This window comes from Sceloporus occidentalis, unplaced genomic scaffold, assembly GCF_023333645.1.
Source record: "Sceloporus occidentalis isolate IW3139 unplaced genomic scaffold, rSceOcc1.0.p SCAF_2, whole genome shotgun sequence".
NCBI lineage: Eukaryota > Metazoa > Chordata > Lepidosauria > Squamata > Phrynosomatidae > Sceloporus > Sceloporus occidentalis.
This window is the reverse complement of record NW_028316982.1, coordinates 53,317,900-53,335,586: the sequence shown is the minus strand read 5'-3', so window position 1 is coordinate 53,335,586 and position 17,687 is coordinate 53,317,900. Positions and strand designations below refer to the sequence as shown.

General features: G+C 42.3%; 1 protein-coding gene across 4 annotated transcripts; it reads left to right on the top strand.

Annotated features, from left to right (window-relative positions):
- Positions 1-17,373, top strand: PROCR (protein C receptor). 4 transcript variants are annotated; one of them, XM_089509397.1, is made up of 5 exons: positions 1-165; positions 5,316-5,433; positions 10,638-10,889; positions 12,589-12,858; positions 13,759-14,056. In XM_089509397.1, the coding sequence occupies exons 2-5, from the start codon at positions 5,379-5,381 to the stop codon at positions 13,890-13,892; spliced, it is 711 nt and encodes a 236-aa protein (XP_089365523.1). In that variant the 5' UTR covers positions 1-165; positions 5,316-5,378; the 3' UTR covers positions 13,893-14,056. The 4 variants fall into 4 exon arrangements, with proteins under 4 accessions (XP_089365523.1, XP_089365525.1, XP_089365524.1 ...); XM_089509399.1 differs by lacking the exon at positions 5,316-5,433; XM_089509398.1 differs by lacking the exons at positions 1-165; positions 13,759-14,056 and adding an exon at positions 14,318-17,373 and having other exon boundaries at positions 5,225-5,433.
- Positions 17,374-17,687: the final 314 nt, after the last annotated feature.

The window sequence follows — 17,687 nt, the reverse complement described above, 5'->3', positions numbered from 1 at the left end:
AGCCCCGCCCCTATCTACTCAAAGGCCTCTAGCCCCGCCCACAGAGGGCGGAGCTACCTGGGGCAGACGTCAACGCTGGGCCAAAATCCTCGCAGAAGGCTCAAGCGCCTCAATGATGCAGGAGGGGAGGGCTGCCCTTCTGCCACACACAGAAGCATTAACGCGGTTGGTTGCCGCTTTAACTGTCATGACTATGGAATCCTGGGATTTGTAGCTTGTAGTAGCACCAGGCATCCTGGTCCGACTATATAAAACCTACTTGGTGACCTTACGCAGCTCACACCCTCTCAGCCTGGAGAAGAGAAGGTTAAGAGGTGATATGATAGCCCTGTTTAAGTACTTGAAGGGATGTCATATTGAGGAGGGAGCAAGCTTGTTTTCTGCTGCTCCAGAGACTAGGACCCGGAGCAATGGATGCAAGCTGCAGGAAAAGAAATTCCACCTCAACATTAGGAGGAACTTCCCGACAGTAAGGGCTGTTCGACAGTGGAACACACTCCCTCGGAGTGTAGTGGAGTCTCCCTCCTTGGAGGTCTTCAAACGGAGGCTGGATGTCCATCTGTTGGGCAGGGACGTAGCTAGGATTTTAGGAAGGGGGGGGGTCTAGACTAAGTGCCACCATTATAATGGGGCTTGGGTGCAGCGGCGCAGCAGCACACACCATTCATTTTTCTAATGGAAGGGGGGGGGTCCAGACCCCAAGAACTCCCCCCCTTGGCTACGTCCCTGTGTTGGGGTGCTTTGATTGAGAGTTCCTGCATGGCAGAAGGGGTTGGGCTGGAGGGCCCTTGCGGTCTCTTCCAACTCTATGATTCTATGATTTTAGCCTCAGAGGGCTGCAATGGCAAACCCACTCTGAAGAAACTTGCCAAGAAAAAGCCATGATAGGTTCACTGCCTTAGGGTCACTATAAGTCAGAAATGACTTAAAGGCACACAACAATATATATATACACACACACACACACACACATACACACACACATATATACATACATATATATATATATATATATATGAACACTATACCAACCATTATGTCCCCCTCTGAAAAAACCTGCCAAGAAACCCCTATGATAGATTCAATGCCTTAGGGGCGTCATAAGTCAGAAATGACTCAAAGGCACGCAACAGTAACAAATACACACACACACATATACCTATAGCTAAAGAAGAACACTAAACCAATCATCGTGCCCACCTCTGAAGAAACTTGCCAAGCTAGGTTCACAGCCTTAGGGTTGACATATGTCTAAAACGCCTTGAAAGCCCACAACAGCAATGGCTCCAGAGTTCTTTCACAGAGGCTGCCTCCACAATTCAGGAATAATCCAGTTTGACACCACTTTAACTGCCATGGCTGCATGCTATGGAATTCTGGGAATTGTAGTTTATTGTGGCACCAGAGGTCTCTGACAGAGAAGGCTAAAATGTCTCACAAAACTACAGTTCCCATAATTCCATAGCATTGGGCCACGGCACAGAATCATAGATTTGGAAGAGACCTCAAGGGCCATCCAGTCCAACCCCATTCTGCCATGCAGGAATATACAACCAAAGCATCCCTGACAGATGGCCATGCAGCCCCTGTTTAAAGACCTCCAAAGAAGGAGACTCCACCACTCTCCGAGGGAGTTTGTTCCACTGTGGAACAGCCCTTACTGCCAGGAAGTTCCTCTTAATGTTGAGGTGGAATCTCTTTTCCTGTAGCTTGCATCCATTACTATTCTTGGGAGCAGCAGAAAACAAGCTTGCTCCATCCTTCAAATACTTAAACAGGGCTATCATATCATCCCTTAACCGTCTCTTCTCCAGGTTAAACATAGCCAGCTCCCTAAGTCTCTCCTCATAAGGCATGGTTTCCAGACCCTTCACAAGGTTTGGGGTCTTGGAGATGTCTCATTCACAAGGTCTGCATGAGTTGAGGTCAACTTGAGGGCAGCTAACAACAACAAAGAAGAAAATAAATGGATGCTTTTGTAATGCAAGTTCAATCAAAGGATGTGCTTTTAGTTGCTATATAATACAACAGATAATAGGACATCCCTGTGCATAACAAGATTTGTGTTATAAAATGAAACATGCTCAAATGGATATCTCAGCCCTTTCTAGCTTCAGATAGAAATATACTACTCATGTAGGTCCAGCTCATCATATTTAATAGAAAAGGGTTGCAACCTCCTTATCTTACTATCTCACTAAAAGCTAAAGGTTCCTAGGCTTGGTTGCTAAAAGGTTTACAGTGGGATGGTAGAAGCTATTGTTCAGTCAAGGTTGGAGCTTGCATCACATGGCTAAGATTTTGTTATCTACTGAAAGGAAGCTATTCTTTTTCTTGTAAGATCTGGTACCTTGAAATAAAGTTAGACATTCCTGACAGGATTAATCAAGGGTGAAAGGGGGAAAAATGCTACTGTTTTAACTTTGCAACCGTGGGCTAATATGAGATAAACATATTTAAAATGTTTAAAGCTGTTTACAAAGGAAAATGCAACTAATTTGTGAAATGCCTTTTCACATATTCTGTTAACCTAAAGGCAAAACAATGTGTTTACAAAGAACCTATTGATTTAGGTGAGCTGAGTTGTCACCTCACCTCCAATCAGGGTTGCCTGGTCAGAAGAATCTCAAGACCTGAGATTTTGAAGTCAAAACTGAGTGTTAGGAATAAGTGCAAAATGGACTGTAATAAACTGACCATCTGGACTGATTTAAAAGAACAGAATGTCCCAGATTTTGTTCCTGTTCTTTCTGATATTATTTTGGAGATCCATACATATTTTGTTTATCCCAGAATATCTTTTGTCAGCTCCCAGTGCAGTCAGAGACTTTGTACTCCCATCCATCATTAACTATGGCATGGTACAGACTGCGCAAAAGCACCGTGCTGGCGCCGGTTTTAGGGTTAGGGACTGCGCAGCAACTGCACGGTCCCTAACCCTAATACCAGCTGGCGGCACAGTAATGGTGGTGTCCCATGCACATGAACACCGCCATTAAGACGTAATGGATGCATAGCGTCCGTATGTCACACCGCACCAGTTTCGTCACGAGTGCGCCACTGTTTCCCTAACTTTACTGAAATCATCTTTCTCAAACTCTGGAATGCCTGCCTGCTTATGCTTGGCTTTCCCTTTCTTCTGTATAAGAAACTCCAGGAGAACATGGTCACTCCCATCTAAAGTTCCCACCGCTTCCACCCCTTTACATAGGTAATCATTGCTGGTTAGGGTCAGATCTAAAATAGTTGATCCCCTTATTGCCTCTTCCACCTTCTGGACATTGAAACTGTCTGCATGGCAAATGAGGAGTTACTCAGTTTTGATCAACTGTGCATGTGCCAGTGCGATTTCTTTTAGTGCTTTGGAACAGATTTTTGTGTTTCATATCAGCAAATTAAAGTGTTTTTGAATGTTTATTAGAAGATTTTAAACTCTTTCTAACTCTTTGCAGGATAATTCTTTGCACAATCATTTCATTCAGTCACATATTAGAAACATCAAAGTAAGTTGTGAAAAAACTGTACATGACAGGCAAATCTGATGTAATTTTTGGATGTGGAATCTGAATTCCTATAAATCAGCATACATTTTAAAAAAAAGTTTTTGGGATCCTCAATTTTCAGGCCTATGATTGGAAGCAGAAGATGGAGAAGCTCCATTCTCTGTGTAAAAACAAGAGAATAGGTGAAATTAGGGAGGAGGTGGGAGTTTTCTCAGATCTAAACCTTCTGCTCAAAGAAACACAGCTAGAATGCCAGATCAAAGGTCAATGAGGGTAGTCCGGAGTAATTTCCAGCATACCTATGCTGGGAGTGGCTCTCCTGGACCTTGGACATCTTCACCAGTTAAAACTGTGCTTCAAGGTACACCAAAATAAAAGAGGCTAAGGAGAGGATAATGAAGAGTTAAGAGGCCTGGCCCTTTGATAGCTGGGAATCTGATTCTGAATGGAATGAAGGAGGTGATAGATGCACATGTGCAACCAGCAGTGTTGCCAACAAGCCTTGAAGATATTCGCTGGAATGTTTTACCAAAATCCAAAATCTCCAGAATTCCCCAATATTTACCGGAATATTCAGTCAAAATCCCTGGAAAGAAATTAATTAAATTCCCCGGATTCTGGGGAATTCCCCAGAAATTGGCAACGCTGGCAAAACAGTAACACAGTGAATAGTACTGAGAGAAACAAAAGGAAACTGGTGAATTGATTGAAGAGGAAAGATGGGTATAGAGGCAGGGGCACTTATGAGATTATCCCACGGGGGAAAAGAAGCAGACCCCCCTGCATGAGCCAAATAGTGCATATGCTCGAGCCCCATTCACTTGAATGGGGCTCATGCATGCGGTGGTGCAGTGGCACGTGCGCCATGGCCGCACGCCCCATTCATTCCAATGGGATGTGCCACCCCTTGCGCCCCATGTGCAGCTCTACACAGGTTTGAGTGTATACTCAAACCCACATATGACAGGCGCACTGTAATAAATTTTATTTGGCTGTCTTTATTCTTTGCAGTCCAGGAACATGATTAGCAGATATGCGCCAATATACCAGGCATGTACAAAACGATCAATAGCAATATAACAACAATTCATTTGTAGATGTGTGCGAAACACCATTACGATATTATTTCAAGTGTGCAATTGCATGAATGGATGCCGTGTGAAAGCATTTGGTGGAATTGCGCAGCTGTACCTCCTCAAACTACTTTCCCCCATGCGATAATCTCCATAGTTGTAAACAAAGTAACAATTACAGCAAACTAACATTTCTCCAGTTCTGTCTGGAGATGAAGTCACTAGTGCAGCCTCTGGGACCTCTTATTACTTGGGGAGGTTTGCCACAAATATCTGCTTTACATATTGCCTCCTCAAAATTGTGTGCAGATTGCTAAAGTCACTCTGATGCAAAAGTTACTCTGGTCCAGAATGCCATGCCAGAGGCTCAATTCACTGCAGAAAGCACTGCCTTTTGTCCCCTGTAAGAGTGCCATTTTAGCAAGATCTTTTCGTTTCATTTCTCAGCAACATCAAGGAAATGCTAAGTATTTTAAAGACCATTTCCTAGCTATAGTTTGGGGCATGGGAGCAAAAGGGAAAGGTCTGACAAGGAAAAGGAGTCAGTTCCTCAGCTGCAGATGAGGAAATATGAAGGAAGATGGAAAACATGCCCCACCCGCCCAGTCCCAGCCAGCCAGCTGGCTTCCCCCTCCCAGTCCTAGCTGGGCAAGCTAGAGGCAGGCTGCTTGTGTTTGCTTTCCCCAAAGAATCCAGCTCAGGGTCCTGAAGTTTACAAGAGTTTGGCTCCCATTTCCAGGACTCTGAACACCTCAGGACACCTTGGCTCTTAAGCCCTCTTGGCCTTTGTGACCCCACAAGAATGCTGCTCCTGTTCTTCCTGTCTTGGTCCTTCTGCCACTGGGCATATGGGGCAGGTAAGTGGCAATGCCTTGCTTTCTGAAGTGGCTGGCATAAAATAGCTGACCTAAGGCTATCATTCAGGCTAGGAGTGTATGTACAGGTTGATGCAGCTGAGGAGGCATTTGTTTCATACAGCTTTTGAGAAGGTGGGCATGGTTTTTATTTAGGGTACCATCCGGCTTTGGGAAAGTTTTTTTGGACTACAACTTCTAGAATCTCATAGTCATGCTGGCTGCAGGATTTTGAAAGCCAAAAAACAAACTTTTCCAAGTTCTGGCAGATAAGATACCCAGTCACTGAACGTCCAGGAAAAGAAATTTCAAATGGCAGATGGGAGTGGGCAAAGAGGTGGCTAGGTTAAGTAACATAACATTAGGAATATCTAGCAGACGTTTGATCTGTGACAACAAGTTCACAGTACATGTATTAATTAGCTTAATAAGTGCCTGGATTTTTGTGTTATCAGCAAAAGTTTTGTGATTAGCCACTGGTAATCTGATTATAACTGTCAGTACTCTCTGCATGTATTTTCTTACTGTCTTGTCTTACTCTGACTGGATGCCCTTCCAAATTGATCTGATGGATTTTTGTAGGTGTCTAGCAATGAAATGGCCAATTACCCATTAATTAATTAAATAGAATTTACTGGGTGAATTTGAGCAAGTTTAGTTGGCAGTTCTAAACACACCTACTAAGTCAGTCTTAAACCCCTGTAAACAATCTGAGCAGTGAGCACAGAGGGACTTCCTTCTGATTAAAAGAGATTTGGCTTTTTGTTGTTGTTCAAACCTGAAATCTGATAGGAATAAACAGCCTTGTGTATAAAAATCTGCTAGCAATAGATCTTTTTAACCCAACTACAACAAGCTTGCTGATTATTTAAAAGGAAGAACAAAACTGCTGGGTTATCATTGTGCAACTGGAAATACCTATTATGTTCTATGGAACAATGGTTTTTTGAAATAAAGAACAATCCTTAAGATAAGGTGCACCCACAAGGTTAGTAGGCAGTCTCAGTAGATTGTGAGCAATCTTTCAATAAGCTGCTGTTATTAATCCTTGCGGCTGCTTCCCACGCAAGCATACATTCAGCCTCTTCTCCAATGCATATTTATTGCACACACAAATGCTGCGTAATCTCTGTTGTACAAAAAGTGCTACTTCCCAATCTTGAATGCAACTCCCTTTTTATTAATCTGAATCAGAAATGTGTTCTTTTTTCCCCTCCCCAGGACTATGGTGGGCTACTTTCCAAAGCTGCTACAATTACCACAGGTTGTTCTTTTGCTGTTTAGGTTTCTTGTGGCGAATCTCAATTTTGGTCACTTCTGAGCATTGACACTCAAACAGACATTTGGGAAGTTTGGCTGCAAGTCAGGAGTAGTGGAATCTGCTGCATTTGGCTTGCTATCGTATATGGAGTGATTTATCAACCCCCATACCAACAGCTGCCTTAAAAGTCATGCAACCCCCACCTCGATTGCATGCCCATTCACACTACAGAAGTATAGCATTATTATACCACACTAACTACCATGTTTTCATCCTAGGAATTCCTGGGATTGCAGCATCTAGAGCACTTTAGTACCCCACCAGATTACAAATCCCAGGATTCCACAGAATGGAACCATGGGGCAATTAAAAGGGGAATAATAGCACTATAAGTATGTGATGTGAATGGGCCCCATGTGAAGAAGTAGGTAGTAAATATCCCAGAATTAGTGTGATTTTGAAACTCTATTTCTGGGTACATCAGCCAAAACTGTTTGGGCAACAGATTGAAGAGAGGTGTTTTAACCTCATCAGCCACATGAAAATGAAGGTGGGAATGTATATAATGCATTCATTAGAGTAATGGTTCCCAAACTTTGGTTCTCCAGGTGATTTGGACTTTAATTTCCAGGATTCCTGAATGTTGGCCAAATTGGCTACGGTTTCTGGAATCTGAAGTCCAGAACACCTGGAAAATGAAAGTTTGGGAACCACTGCATTAGAGCATATAATGGAAGGATGAGATCTAGTATGAGACTACACCTGTATTGCTCAAAGGCTGAGGTATGTGGGTGTTGCTGGTGTGTGAGACATTGGCTGCCAATCTGCAGCAAGTTTCCATGAAAGAAATAGTTAATAGCCAGTGGGCACAAATATGGTGCCAGTGTCTGACACATTGGGGGAAAATGTCTCTGTCAATCTGCTTAAGGAACACTGGGCTACGTGGGAAGAGAACTGAAGTCAAGCCTGGATATTGTTCTATATGTCCCACAGAGCGGACCAAACAATGCTGTATAGCACCTGCCTTTTCATGATCATTCCCTACTGGCACATAGTCATTTGATAATAAAACAAATTTCTCCACTTCCAGCAGATAGTAGTTGCAAGCCAGTGACCACAAGTTAAGTCACCTCTGGTGTTTTTGGTGTGGCTACTAGCATAATTCTGAACAGCAAGCAGATGCTTGTTTCTTGGCAGCCCCTCTATGGGATCTGCTGTACTACCTCAGCATAGCTTTTATCAGCTTGACCGCACAGCACTACTGAACTAGTTCTGTTCACTTCACAGCTGCTTCTTTTTAATGACAGGAAGGGCAAAGAAAGGCTTCCCAAGGCAGCAGCCTCACTTTACTTCATGGCAAGGCTGGCCTTCTAATGATAAGGTGAGGCTATTTAACACAGGCAAAAGGGGTCAGCATGCAGCATGTCCCTCTGTGTGAGAGGAAGCAGCCGACTAATCTCTGACATTGTTGGTCCTTTTATTCCACTGCCAGAAAAGCATCTGAGCTGCCAAAGGGGCCACAGGAAATATGGTGCCGTTCAGTCTGGGAAATATAATGGGAGGGCAGCCAGCCAGCCCATGCCCTGCTTGATGCTGTGAACACAAAAGCATCTCTCCAGAGGAGAAACCAAGCAGGGAATTCCTTCCTGAATATAGGATATTTCCTTTGGCAGTCTCTCAACATTTTCCCTTGTCATTATGTCTATGGGCAGAAGAAGAGATCAAAATATGAAAGAGAAGCCCTGCTGCTAGTTCCATTTAATGTTTATTGTGATTTTTAATGGTTTCCATTCTTTTGGTGTCTAAATTGTCTTTAATTGGTTTTTAACAAGGCACAATAGCTGCTTTGAGTGCTATTTTTTAGTGGAATGGCACTAAGTAAGTATAATAAATAAAACAAATACACTGGGCGCTATGTATCTGCTGGGGTTTGGCTCTAAGACACCTGCCATGGATGTTCAAGTCCCATTAAATACACTGGATAGTAAGATGGTGCTCTTCATATCTATATCTATATCAAAGTCATGAATGCTTGAGCCCATGGATAAAAAATGTGTGGATATGGAGGACAAGGTGATCTAGAGAGCAATCGGCTTCCAACTCCAGGCTGTCTTGGATGAAACCGATTATCTGGACCCATTTCAAACTGGCTTTAGGGCAGGGTATGGAGTGGAGACGGCCATGGTCGCCTTAATCGATGACCTCCATCTGGGCACAGACAGGGGAAGTGTGACCCTGTTAGGGCTCTTGGACATCTCAGCGGCTTTCGATACCATCGACCCTAGTATCCTTCTGGAGCACCTGAGGGAGTTGGGTATAGGGGGCACTGCGCTCTAGTGGCTCTAATCCTACCTCTTGGGCAGGTTCCAGATGGTGAGGCTAGGGGACAGTTGCTCTTCTAGAAAAGAGCTGACATCTGGTGTCCCTCAAGGCGCCATTCTGTCCTCCATGCTATTTAGCATTTACATGAAACTGCTGGGAGAGATCATCCAAAGACATGGGACACGGGGTTATCAGTACGCTGATGACACCCAAATATGCTTCTCTATGTTCCCAACTGCTACAGTGACTAAGGATGACTTCTCCCCTCTGAATCCCTGCCTTGAGTCAGTAATGGGCTGGAAAAGGAAAAACAAACTCAAGCTGAATCCAGAGAAAACGGAGGTACTTGCCATAGGTTCCTTAGGTCCGGGGAGGGAAATTTGTCCACCACTCCTTGATGGGGTCACACTTCCCCTGAAGGATGAAGTTCGCAGTTTGGGAGTACTTCTGGATCCATCTCTACGTTTGTCATCTCAAGTGGATGAGACGGCCAGAAGTGCTTGGTACCAACTTCGGTTGATACGCCAACTGCGACCCTACCTCAACTGAAAGGACCTGGAAGCTGTAGTGCACGCTCTGGTAATCTCTCGTCTCGACTTCTACAATGCGCTCTACATGGGGCTACCCTTGTATCAAGTTCGGAAGCTTCAACTAGTGCAAAATGCGGCAGCCAGATTGGTCACTAGCTCTTCGAGACTTGACCATATACAGTCGGCCCGTCTTATACACAGATTTTTTATACACGGATTTAAGCATACATGGTTTGAAAATGTTCCAAAAAAGTATAAATTTACCTTGATGTTCCATTTTTTATTAGGGACACCATTTTGCTATGTCATTATACTTAATGGGACTTGAGCATACACGGATTTTGTTATACACGGGGGATCTTGGAACCAAACCCCAGCGTATAACAAGGATCCACTGTAACACCCATTTTGAAAGATCTACACTGGCTCCCAATTAGCTTCCAGGCAAAATACAAGGTGTTGGTTATTACCTTTAAAGCCCTACATGGCTTGGGCCCGGGTTACTTACGGGAACGCATCTCCCTATATAATCCGCTCCGCACTCTTAGAACAAGTGGGAAGAATTTGTTGGAGATACCATCATCCAAACATGTTTCTACTTCCCTAAAGACATTTAGCATAGCTGCCCCCAGACTTTGGAATGGACTCCCAGAGGAGACCCACCTTATTAAATCTTTAGAAATCTTTAAGAAGGCGGTAAAGACAGAGCTCTTCCACCGTGCTTATCCTCCTGACCTCCTATGAAGATCACTAGTATGGAACGAGACCAGCTGACCCCTTGATTGATTGATGTTACTGTTTTTAGATTCTTATGTTTTTATTTTATTTTTACTGTGGTTTTAATGGTGTTGTAATTTTAACCTTGTGATCCTGCTTCGATCCATTGGGAGAGGCGGGAAGATAGAAATAAAAAATATTATTATTATTATTAGGACTGACTAATGTATTTCCTTTTCAGTTCTGTTTATAAATGAGGAATGGCAAAAGTTTGGGTTGAACATGTTTAAGGGCAGCAGTAGACTACAGTGTGGGGTGGAGCTATGGTCTCTGTATTACTTTCATGATCTCCATTTCCTTCTGTTTTTTTCTGCCAGAATCTCATACCTTCACCATGGTCCAGCATGCTTATTTTTCAAATGATACTTCAGTGAAAATTGTTGGTCACGCCACTCTGGATGGGAGACGGACCCACAGCCTGGAGAGCCATAATGACCATGTCAACGTAAGCCAACTCCTTTCACTGGAGTCTTCAGACTGCTGGGAGTTGAGGAGGAGCAGGCTCCGTGAATATCTAAGTCAATTGAAGGCTCTGGTCCAAGTACTTACTAGGGAAAGGAATGTATCATGTGAGTAATGAACTGGAAGTAGAATGGTACAGGTAATGACTTGCAGGAGATGTAGTACCAGCTGTCTTATTGTTTGGAAAAATGGCCAACAGACAATTTCCCCCCCAAAAAAACCTCCATGAAAGAAATGTGTCAGTTGCTGAAAGTTGCTGCTGAGAAAGAAATTTGGTGCCAGCTGTATTTTTCTTACGGACCCCATAGCACTGCTTCTGTATTTGATCTTGGTTTTTTATTGTATTTTTTAAACTTAGCATGCATAATCATTATTAAGTGTATCATATCTTTAAAGCTATTCAAGTGCTTTTTATGGCTGCGCTTTAGAGCTAAACATCGAATTGCAATTTCTGTTGGTTTATTTCATTTGCAAACACCAGTCTAAGCATTGTCTGCCTAGTTTGTAAACTGGGTTAAGGTTTGCTTGTAATATTTGTGGAGAAAAACAGGTTTACTATAGCTTTCCTCAGGAAAGAAGCCAAGAGGTTGCAAAGTGGTTTGATTTCATTCAGCCACATGTCTTCCACAAGGTGTAATTTCTTAGCAGGAAAGCTGGGTTGTATTGCAAGAATGCATTGCTGTGCCCAAGTAAACCCAGCTCTTCGATACTGCAGTTGCTAATAAGTGCTTTGAGACCTCTATAAAAGATCAAACTTTCTAGGCCAAAGGGAGGTCAGATTTTTAACAAGGAATGGAAATCCCGTAAAACAGCTCTGTATTTACAGGATCTCTCTAGTTCTGTTCCAATAGGCATTTGCCTGAATGTTCAAGGGCTAAAACATGCAGGAGAGTGGGGACAAGCACATGGGGCATGCACAGAAGCTCCTCTGTAGACCATTGTGTATTCAGAGTAAAGTTCTGCACAAGGCTTCTAAGCCCAATAGTCTGCATGGGCTCAGATGCTTCCACACTATTAGCAGTTCTGCCACGCAAAAGTTCTTGACTGCAGAGGCTAAGTGCATTCAATTCCATTCTTTTCAGACCTTCATTCAGAGAAAGATCTGAATGTATGTGGGCTCCTCATTAGAGGAGCCCACATACAAGGGGCCATTGGTTCCTCCAACCCTATACTCTGCATATTTTTAATTCTTGTACATTCACACACACTGGCCAATGCTGTTTTACCCTCATTACTGTTCCACTTATACCACACATACACACTTCAAAAAGTAAAGTGAGAATGTGATAAAACAGCTATTTGAAACTGAGGCCTGTTACAGACTGCCAAATTAAAGCTGCTTCGGGTCTCTTTGGAGGTATGCTGTTTAAATGATGCATGCATCCTAAGAATCCGGAAGCTGCACCAAAGCTGCACTCCAGTGCTTAGGAATGGAGTGTGGCTTTGGCGTGACCTCCGGACTCTTAGGACCCATGCATCATTTAAATAGCATACTTCCAAAGAGACCCAAAGCAGCTTTATTTTGACAGTCTGTAACAGGCTTGTGTCATACAGGTGCACTTTTTGGAGAGCCAGCAACAGCTCCCCAGCTTCATTCTGAGTGTATATTTGGTGGCAAAACTTGATTGGTTGCCATAGGATGTATGAAATAGCCCTTGGTAGAAGGGAAAGCACTAATTTTAAGCATACTGGCAAAGACGGCAATGCTTTCTTGGACACTTCAGTATATTACAGGTGTACATGTGAGAAAGATAGAATAGGCAATGTCTTAGGAGTATCTTTCTAATGTACACATTTGGATTGCAGATCCCCTAGATGTATATTGCACTGCAGAATGCCAGCTGTCTGAGAATGGCACCAACAATTTCTATGAAGTTTTGCTCAATAAGACTAAATTCCTGAGATTTCACGCAGCCAAGAATCACTGGAAACCGTTACAAAAAACATCTGCAGCCATCTATGCCAGTACAAACCTGAACAAATACAATGAGACCAGCACAGATCTACAGTTCTTCCTACAGGAAACTTGCATCAACTTCATCAGGGAACACACTGATGTGAAAGGAGCCTTGATTGGTATGTGAAAAGTATTTGTATCACCTCTAAGCAATGATCCCTTTCCGTACTGGTTCCTGTTACAAAGGATGCCCAAGGCACAACCAGATATTATGTTAGTCAAAAACTCTTATTCACAGAATACTCTAGGTGGGTATCTGTGCAGATTATTGCATTGTGTTTAAAGCGACTTATCCCAGACGGGATACAATTGTGTTTAATTTTAAAACCAAGTGTTATTGCATGAAGCTGAGGCCGGGTGAGTGCAACCCGTATGCAGTCTGAATCCCAACCAGACTTATCCTGCAGCTTTTCAAAAATGGCAAGCTCCTGTTTTTGAAAAGCGGCTGGATAAGCATGGATGAGATCCGGGCTGTATTTGGTTTGCATTTGCCCATCTGTGGCTGCGTGTGATAACACCCAGTTTTAAAATTAAACGCTACTGTATCCTGTTGGGGATAAGTTGCATTAAATACAATGTGATAATCTCATGTATCTTCTTGTGATGCTGCAACACTAGAAATGCAAACAGTGGGATGAAATGCGAAGTTTGACACACTAAGAACCAAGTTTCAGTGTTTCACAAAATAAATGCCTAGGTAACTCACATAAAAATAGCTTGCCAAGTCTAACAAGAGCAAGGGAAACAAACAAACAAACAAACCTCAACAGTTTCAGAAAGTGAGAGGGGAGATTGCACCAACTTTCCAGTAGAAAGGAAAATTGATGATGATGATAGATGAGACAGGGTTTTGATTTCAGACAGACAGGGAGGAGAGCTGTAACAGACACAGGACAATCAGTAAGAAGGGAGAACTGCCTGGTTTTGGGGAGCTGTGACCGAGTTCAGGGGTCTAACATGGTATTTCCTGTGTCTTAATAAACTTCCACTTATTATTCTTTGTTTTAAATTGTCTCTAGCATTCTCCATCAAGCCTGATAAAGGTTATGCTTGCCACAACAAGCCCATAAAACAACACAGCCACAGAAAGGGATTAATAGGAGAAAGAGACAAGATGTGTGACAGGACTTTATCCACCAGCTCTTCATCCTAACCAAGTAGCAGCAAAAATATGCACAATAAATTCTGTGCATATAGAAAGCATTGTATTATGGAGTTTGCATATAAATCAGTGTTGTGTAATTAATACTCAAACTCATCCAAGTGTTCTTGGCATAGAGAATGTACATCACCACCAAATTCTCTCTTGTGCAGACACATGGATGCTCTATTTTTTGGCTGAAGTGGTTTCAGCTGAAAGGTAAGCCACTTATTCCCACTACGAAAGCCCCAGCTCATCACCTACAAGGCTCATTTTAAAAGTACTGTAGATCTAAAACTGCAACATGTTCCAGCTATGTAGTTAGCTCAGACAGATGCTCCTTATGCCTTGAATCCAGCCATTTGGACAGCAGCATTATATACTAAAATTGCATCTACTGAATGGAAAGACTCTCATAGTATCTTTTTGCTTTACAGGGAAACATGAAGGACGCTCACGCTCACATACTCCACTGGTGTTAGGCATCAGCATTGGTGTCCTTGCTGTAATGGGTCTGGCTGTTTGTATCTTCCTATGCACAGGCGGGAGGAGATAGCACCAGTCACTACTCCATATGAACTACCAGCTCTCTAGATTGCCTAGCCCAGTTAACAGAAGGGGGAAGATGCAGACTTATACTTGCAGTAACTAGATATGCACACCTTCCACCTTCATGTTGTACCTATGTGCATGGTGAGCTCTACAGAAGCAGCAAAACCACCAGTAACAAAGGAATATTTCGTATTAACAACCTGGAGAAATGACTCATTCACTCAGCCTCTGAAGTGCCTGAGGATTCATTTGAGCATTCTGTGGCTTGGAGAACCCAACTGGTACCAGGCGTTATAATCATGTTGCACTAGTCCTCACATGGCCCAATTCACAAGGTTGATTTTGGCCTATAAAGCTCTGAACAGCTTGGGATCATGGTACCTAACAGAATGTTTCCTCACATATGTATCTACCAATGCCTCATGCTAATCCAGAAGAGCCCTTTGAAAGTCCCCTCTTTGTGAAACTCAGAGGTTGGCAACAAGCATGTTTCTTCATTGCTATTGCTTCATTCTGGAATGCTTTTTTGGGTGGGGTGGGCTAGGGATGTTGAAATTCCCTACCTCCTACATTACTATCATTTTAGTACCAGCCTACATTTTCCCCGTCTTTGTAGGCTGAAAGCCAGCGTGGTATAGTGGTTTGAATTATGATCTTGGAGATCAGCATTTGATTCTCCACTTGAGCATACAAACCCACTAGGTAACCTTGGGCATTCTCTCAGCCTTGGAGGATGGCAATGACAACCCCCCTCTGAAGAAACTTGACAAGAAAATCCTGATAGATTCACCTTAAGGTCACCATAAGTTAAAAAAAATGACTTGTAGGCACAAAGCAAAAGAATTCTGGCATTATCAGTATTTCAGATCTAGAGTTTTAGTCCTTGCAGTGTCTTTAGCTTTTGTATTTGTTTATATTTTTTAGTATCCATATTATATTTATAATGTTGTGTCACTAAGTTTGGTTTCACGTTGTGCTGAAATTTATTGTATTGTTATACAGCACGGCCATGCTATACATGGCTTTGAGCATATTTGCTCAAGCTGTGTGGGGCACAAGGGGCAGCGTGTCCCATTTGGATGAATGTATTTTAATTATTTTATTTGTATGTTGATATATTCTTTCAGTGGGCCTAAAAGCACCAGATCCCATCTGATCTTGGACGGTAAGCAGTGTCAGCCCTTGTCAGTACTTACATGGGAGACTACAAACAAATACAGAGAGCCCTGTGTATCCACAGATACTTCACCCATGGCTTGAAAGTATTTAAAAATATATACAGTCCAAAAAGCAAATCTTGATTTTGCCATTTTATATAAGGGACACCATTTTATTATGCAGTTATATTTAATGGGACTTGAGCATTCAGAGATTTTGGTATCCATGGGGAGTCCTGGAACCAAATGCCTATGGATACCAAGCTGTACCAACTACTGTTAGGCTATATTTTAGAAGAGGAGATTTGCAAAATTGCCTCTGAGGAATCATTCCCTAAGAAAATTCTACAAAAGTCATAGGGTCACCGTAAGTTGAAAGGTGACATTTTCACACTGTACTGTATAATGCCTAGTGTAAAGTATTTGTTGAAGCATTTAGCAAGTACATTTGGACATGCACATAAATGGACAGGGTGGGAGCAAGAACAACAATGCATAGCATAAAAAGGACCACATGCTTAGACATCTTGTTCTTCAGTTTTTCTCTAGTATTCTCTTGAAGGATAGAACTATGACCCCCCTTTTTATTTCATACCAAGAACTTGAAAAATGGACAAATGGGATTTATGAATGGACTTAAAATGGAATTTACTGACATGCTGTGATAATGACCACTGGGATAGAACAATTCATGAAGAATAAGTTATCTGTGGCTATTAAGCAGCTAGACTAAATTAAATCTCCATCCCTAGAGGCAGTATGTCACTTAATATCAGATGGCAGGGAGAGGAGAAATATTGCCTTATTTGTGGACTTAAGGGAATCATCTACCAGTATTTGAAATGATCCCTGTAAAAATAGGATGCAAGACAAGATGGGTCTCATTGTCTGATCTACCAGGAATGTTCTTGATAATTCTAGATGTAGAGTTGGGCATCACATTATGTATAGTTTATCTTCAGAAAAGGCATTTACATCAGATAGCATGAATGTGAACTGGGAAGTTATATTCAAGGCAATATGATATACCTTAGTGACTGTTCTGTTTATAGCTTCAATACTCTCCCTATCCTATCTCCAATTGAATAGAAGGCAGTACTATACACAGTGATAATTTACACCAAAGGCAAAACAAGCATTTAGGAATAGTAGGAGGAGAAGTGTGACTATCAGGAGAATTCGCAGTAGCAGAGACTTCCTACTTTATCTCAATTGGAGAATAAAAATAATGCTTCTCAGAGAAGCTACTATCAAGCCTCTCCTTCAAACAGAACTTACAAGAAATCAAGATGCAGTTACTTCCCTTCCCCACCCCATATCTCCTTTAGACTACAGCAGAAATTCTAACATTGGTAGTAACTCCACATATTTTATCCTTGCAACAATACTGAGTAGGAAGTCAAAAATTGTTAAGTAGTACATGTATGACATTTGCAAGTGCATTGAAAATCCACTTGAAAACTGTGCTGTTAACCCTGTCTGGATTATACCCCAAATTGCTTTCTGTAGAACAGCAGACTTGTGGATTTCAGATCTCAGCTGACTGGGATGAAAAAACTAAAGGAAAAAAAAAAAATAACAACAGTATATGAATTCCCTCCATTTCACCTTGACTATTTTTTCTGTTTATGGATCAAAGCTCATAAAAGTATTTCTAACAATATGGAGTAAGTGGAAGAAGAACTGGCTTTGTGAATGTTATCAAATGCAAAATAGTTCTTATAAAATCATTCAAACGTATAGTTTTTTCTGTAAGTTACATCATGACATTTCTTTGCTACTGGCAATTTCAACGGTGTTCGTTTCAGAAAATTCTAGAAGCCACTACCCAGCATGTTCATCATTGAGAAAACACCGTTTTACTTTGGCCTCATTCACATTCACTTATTTGCCCTGGATGGAACTGGATACAGCTTAAAGTCCACTTTTAAAAGACCCGCGCCAAGGGGCATTTGCCCCTGAATGGGTGTGCAAGCCTTAGATTTGATTGTGGAAGCATTGGGGCCAATATGAACTTCCCGTGGTTAATTCAGGTTCTGATCCGGGTTAAAAGGTAGTCTGAATGGCCCCTTAGGCCACAATCCAGTAGAGGGAAATG

What these genes read in the sequence shown, in the direction of transcription:
- PROCR (XM_089509397.1), top strand. Translation starts at nt 5,379, where the DNA reads ATGCTGCTCCTGTTCTTCCTGTCTTGGTCCTTCTGCCACTGGGCATAT. An exon ending in CCACTGGGCATATGGGGCAG is followed by an intron (nt 5,434 to 10,637) that starts GTAAGTGGCAAT and finishes TTTTTCTGCCAG; the next exon opens with AATCTCATACCTTCACCATG. An exon ending in TGTGAAAGGAGCCTTGATTG is followed by an intron (nt 12,859 to 13,758) that starts GTATGTGAAAAG and finishes AATTGTCTCTAG; the next exon opens with CATTCTCCATCAAGCCTGAT.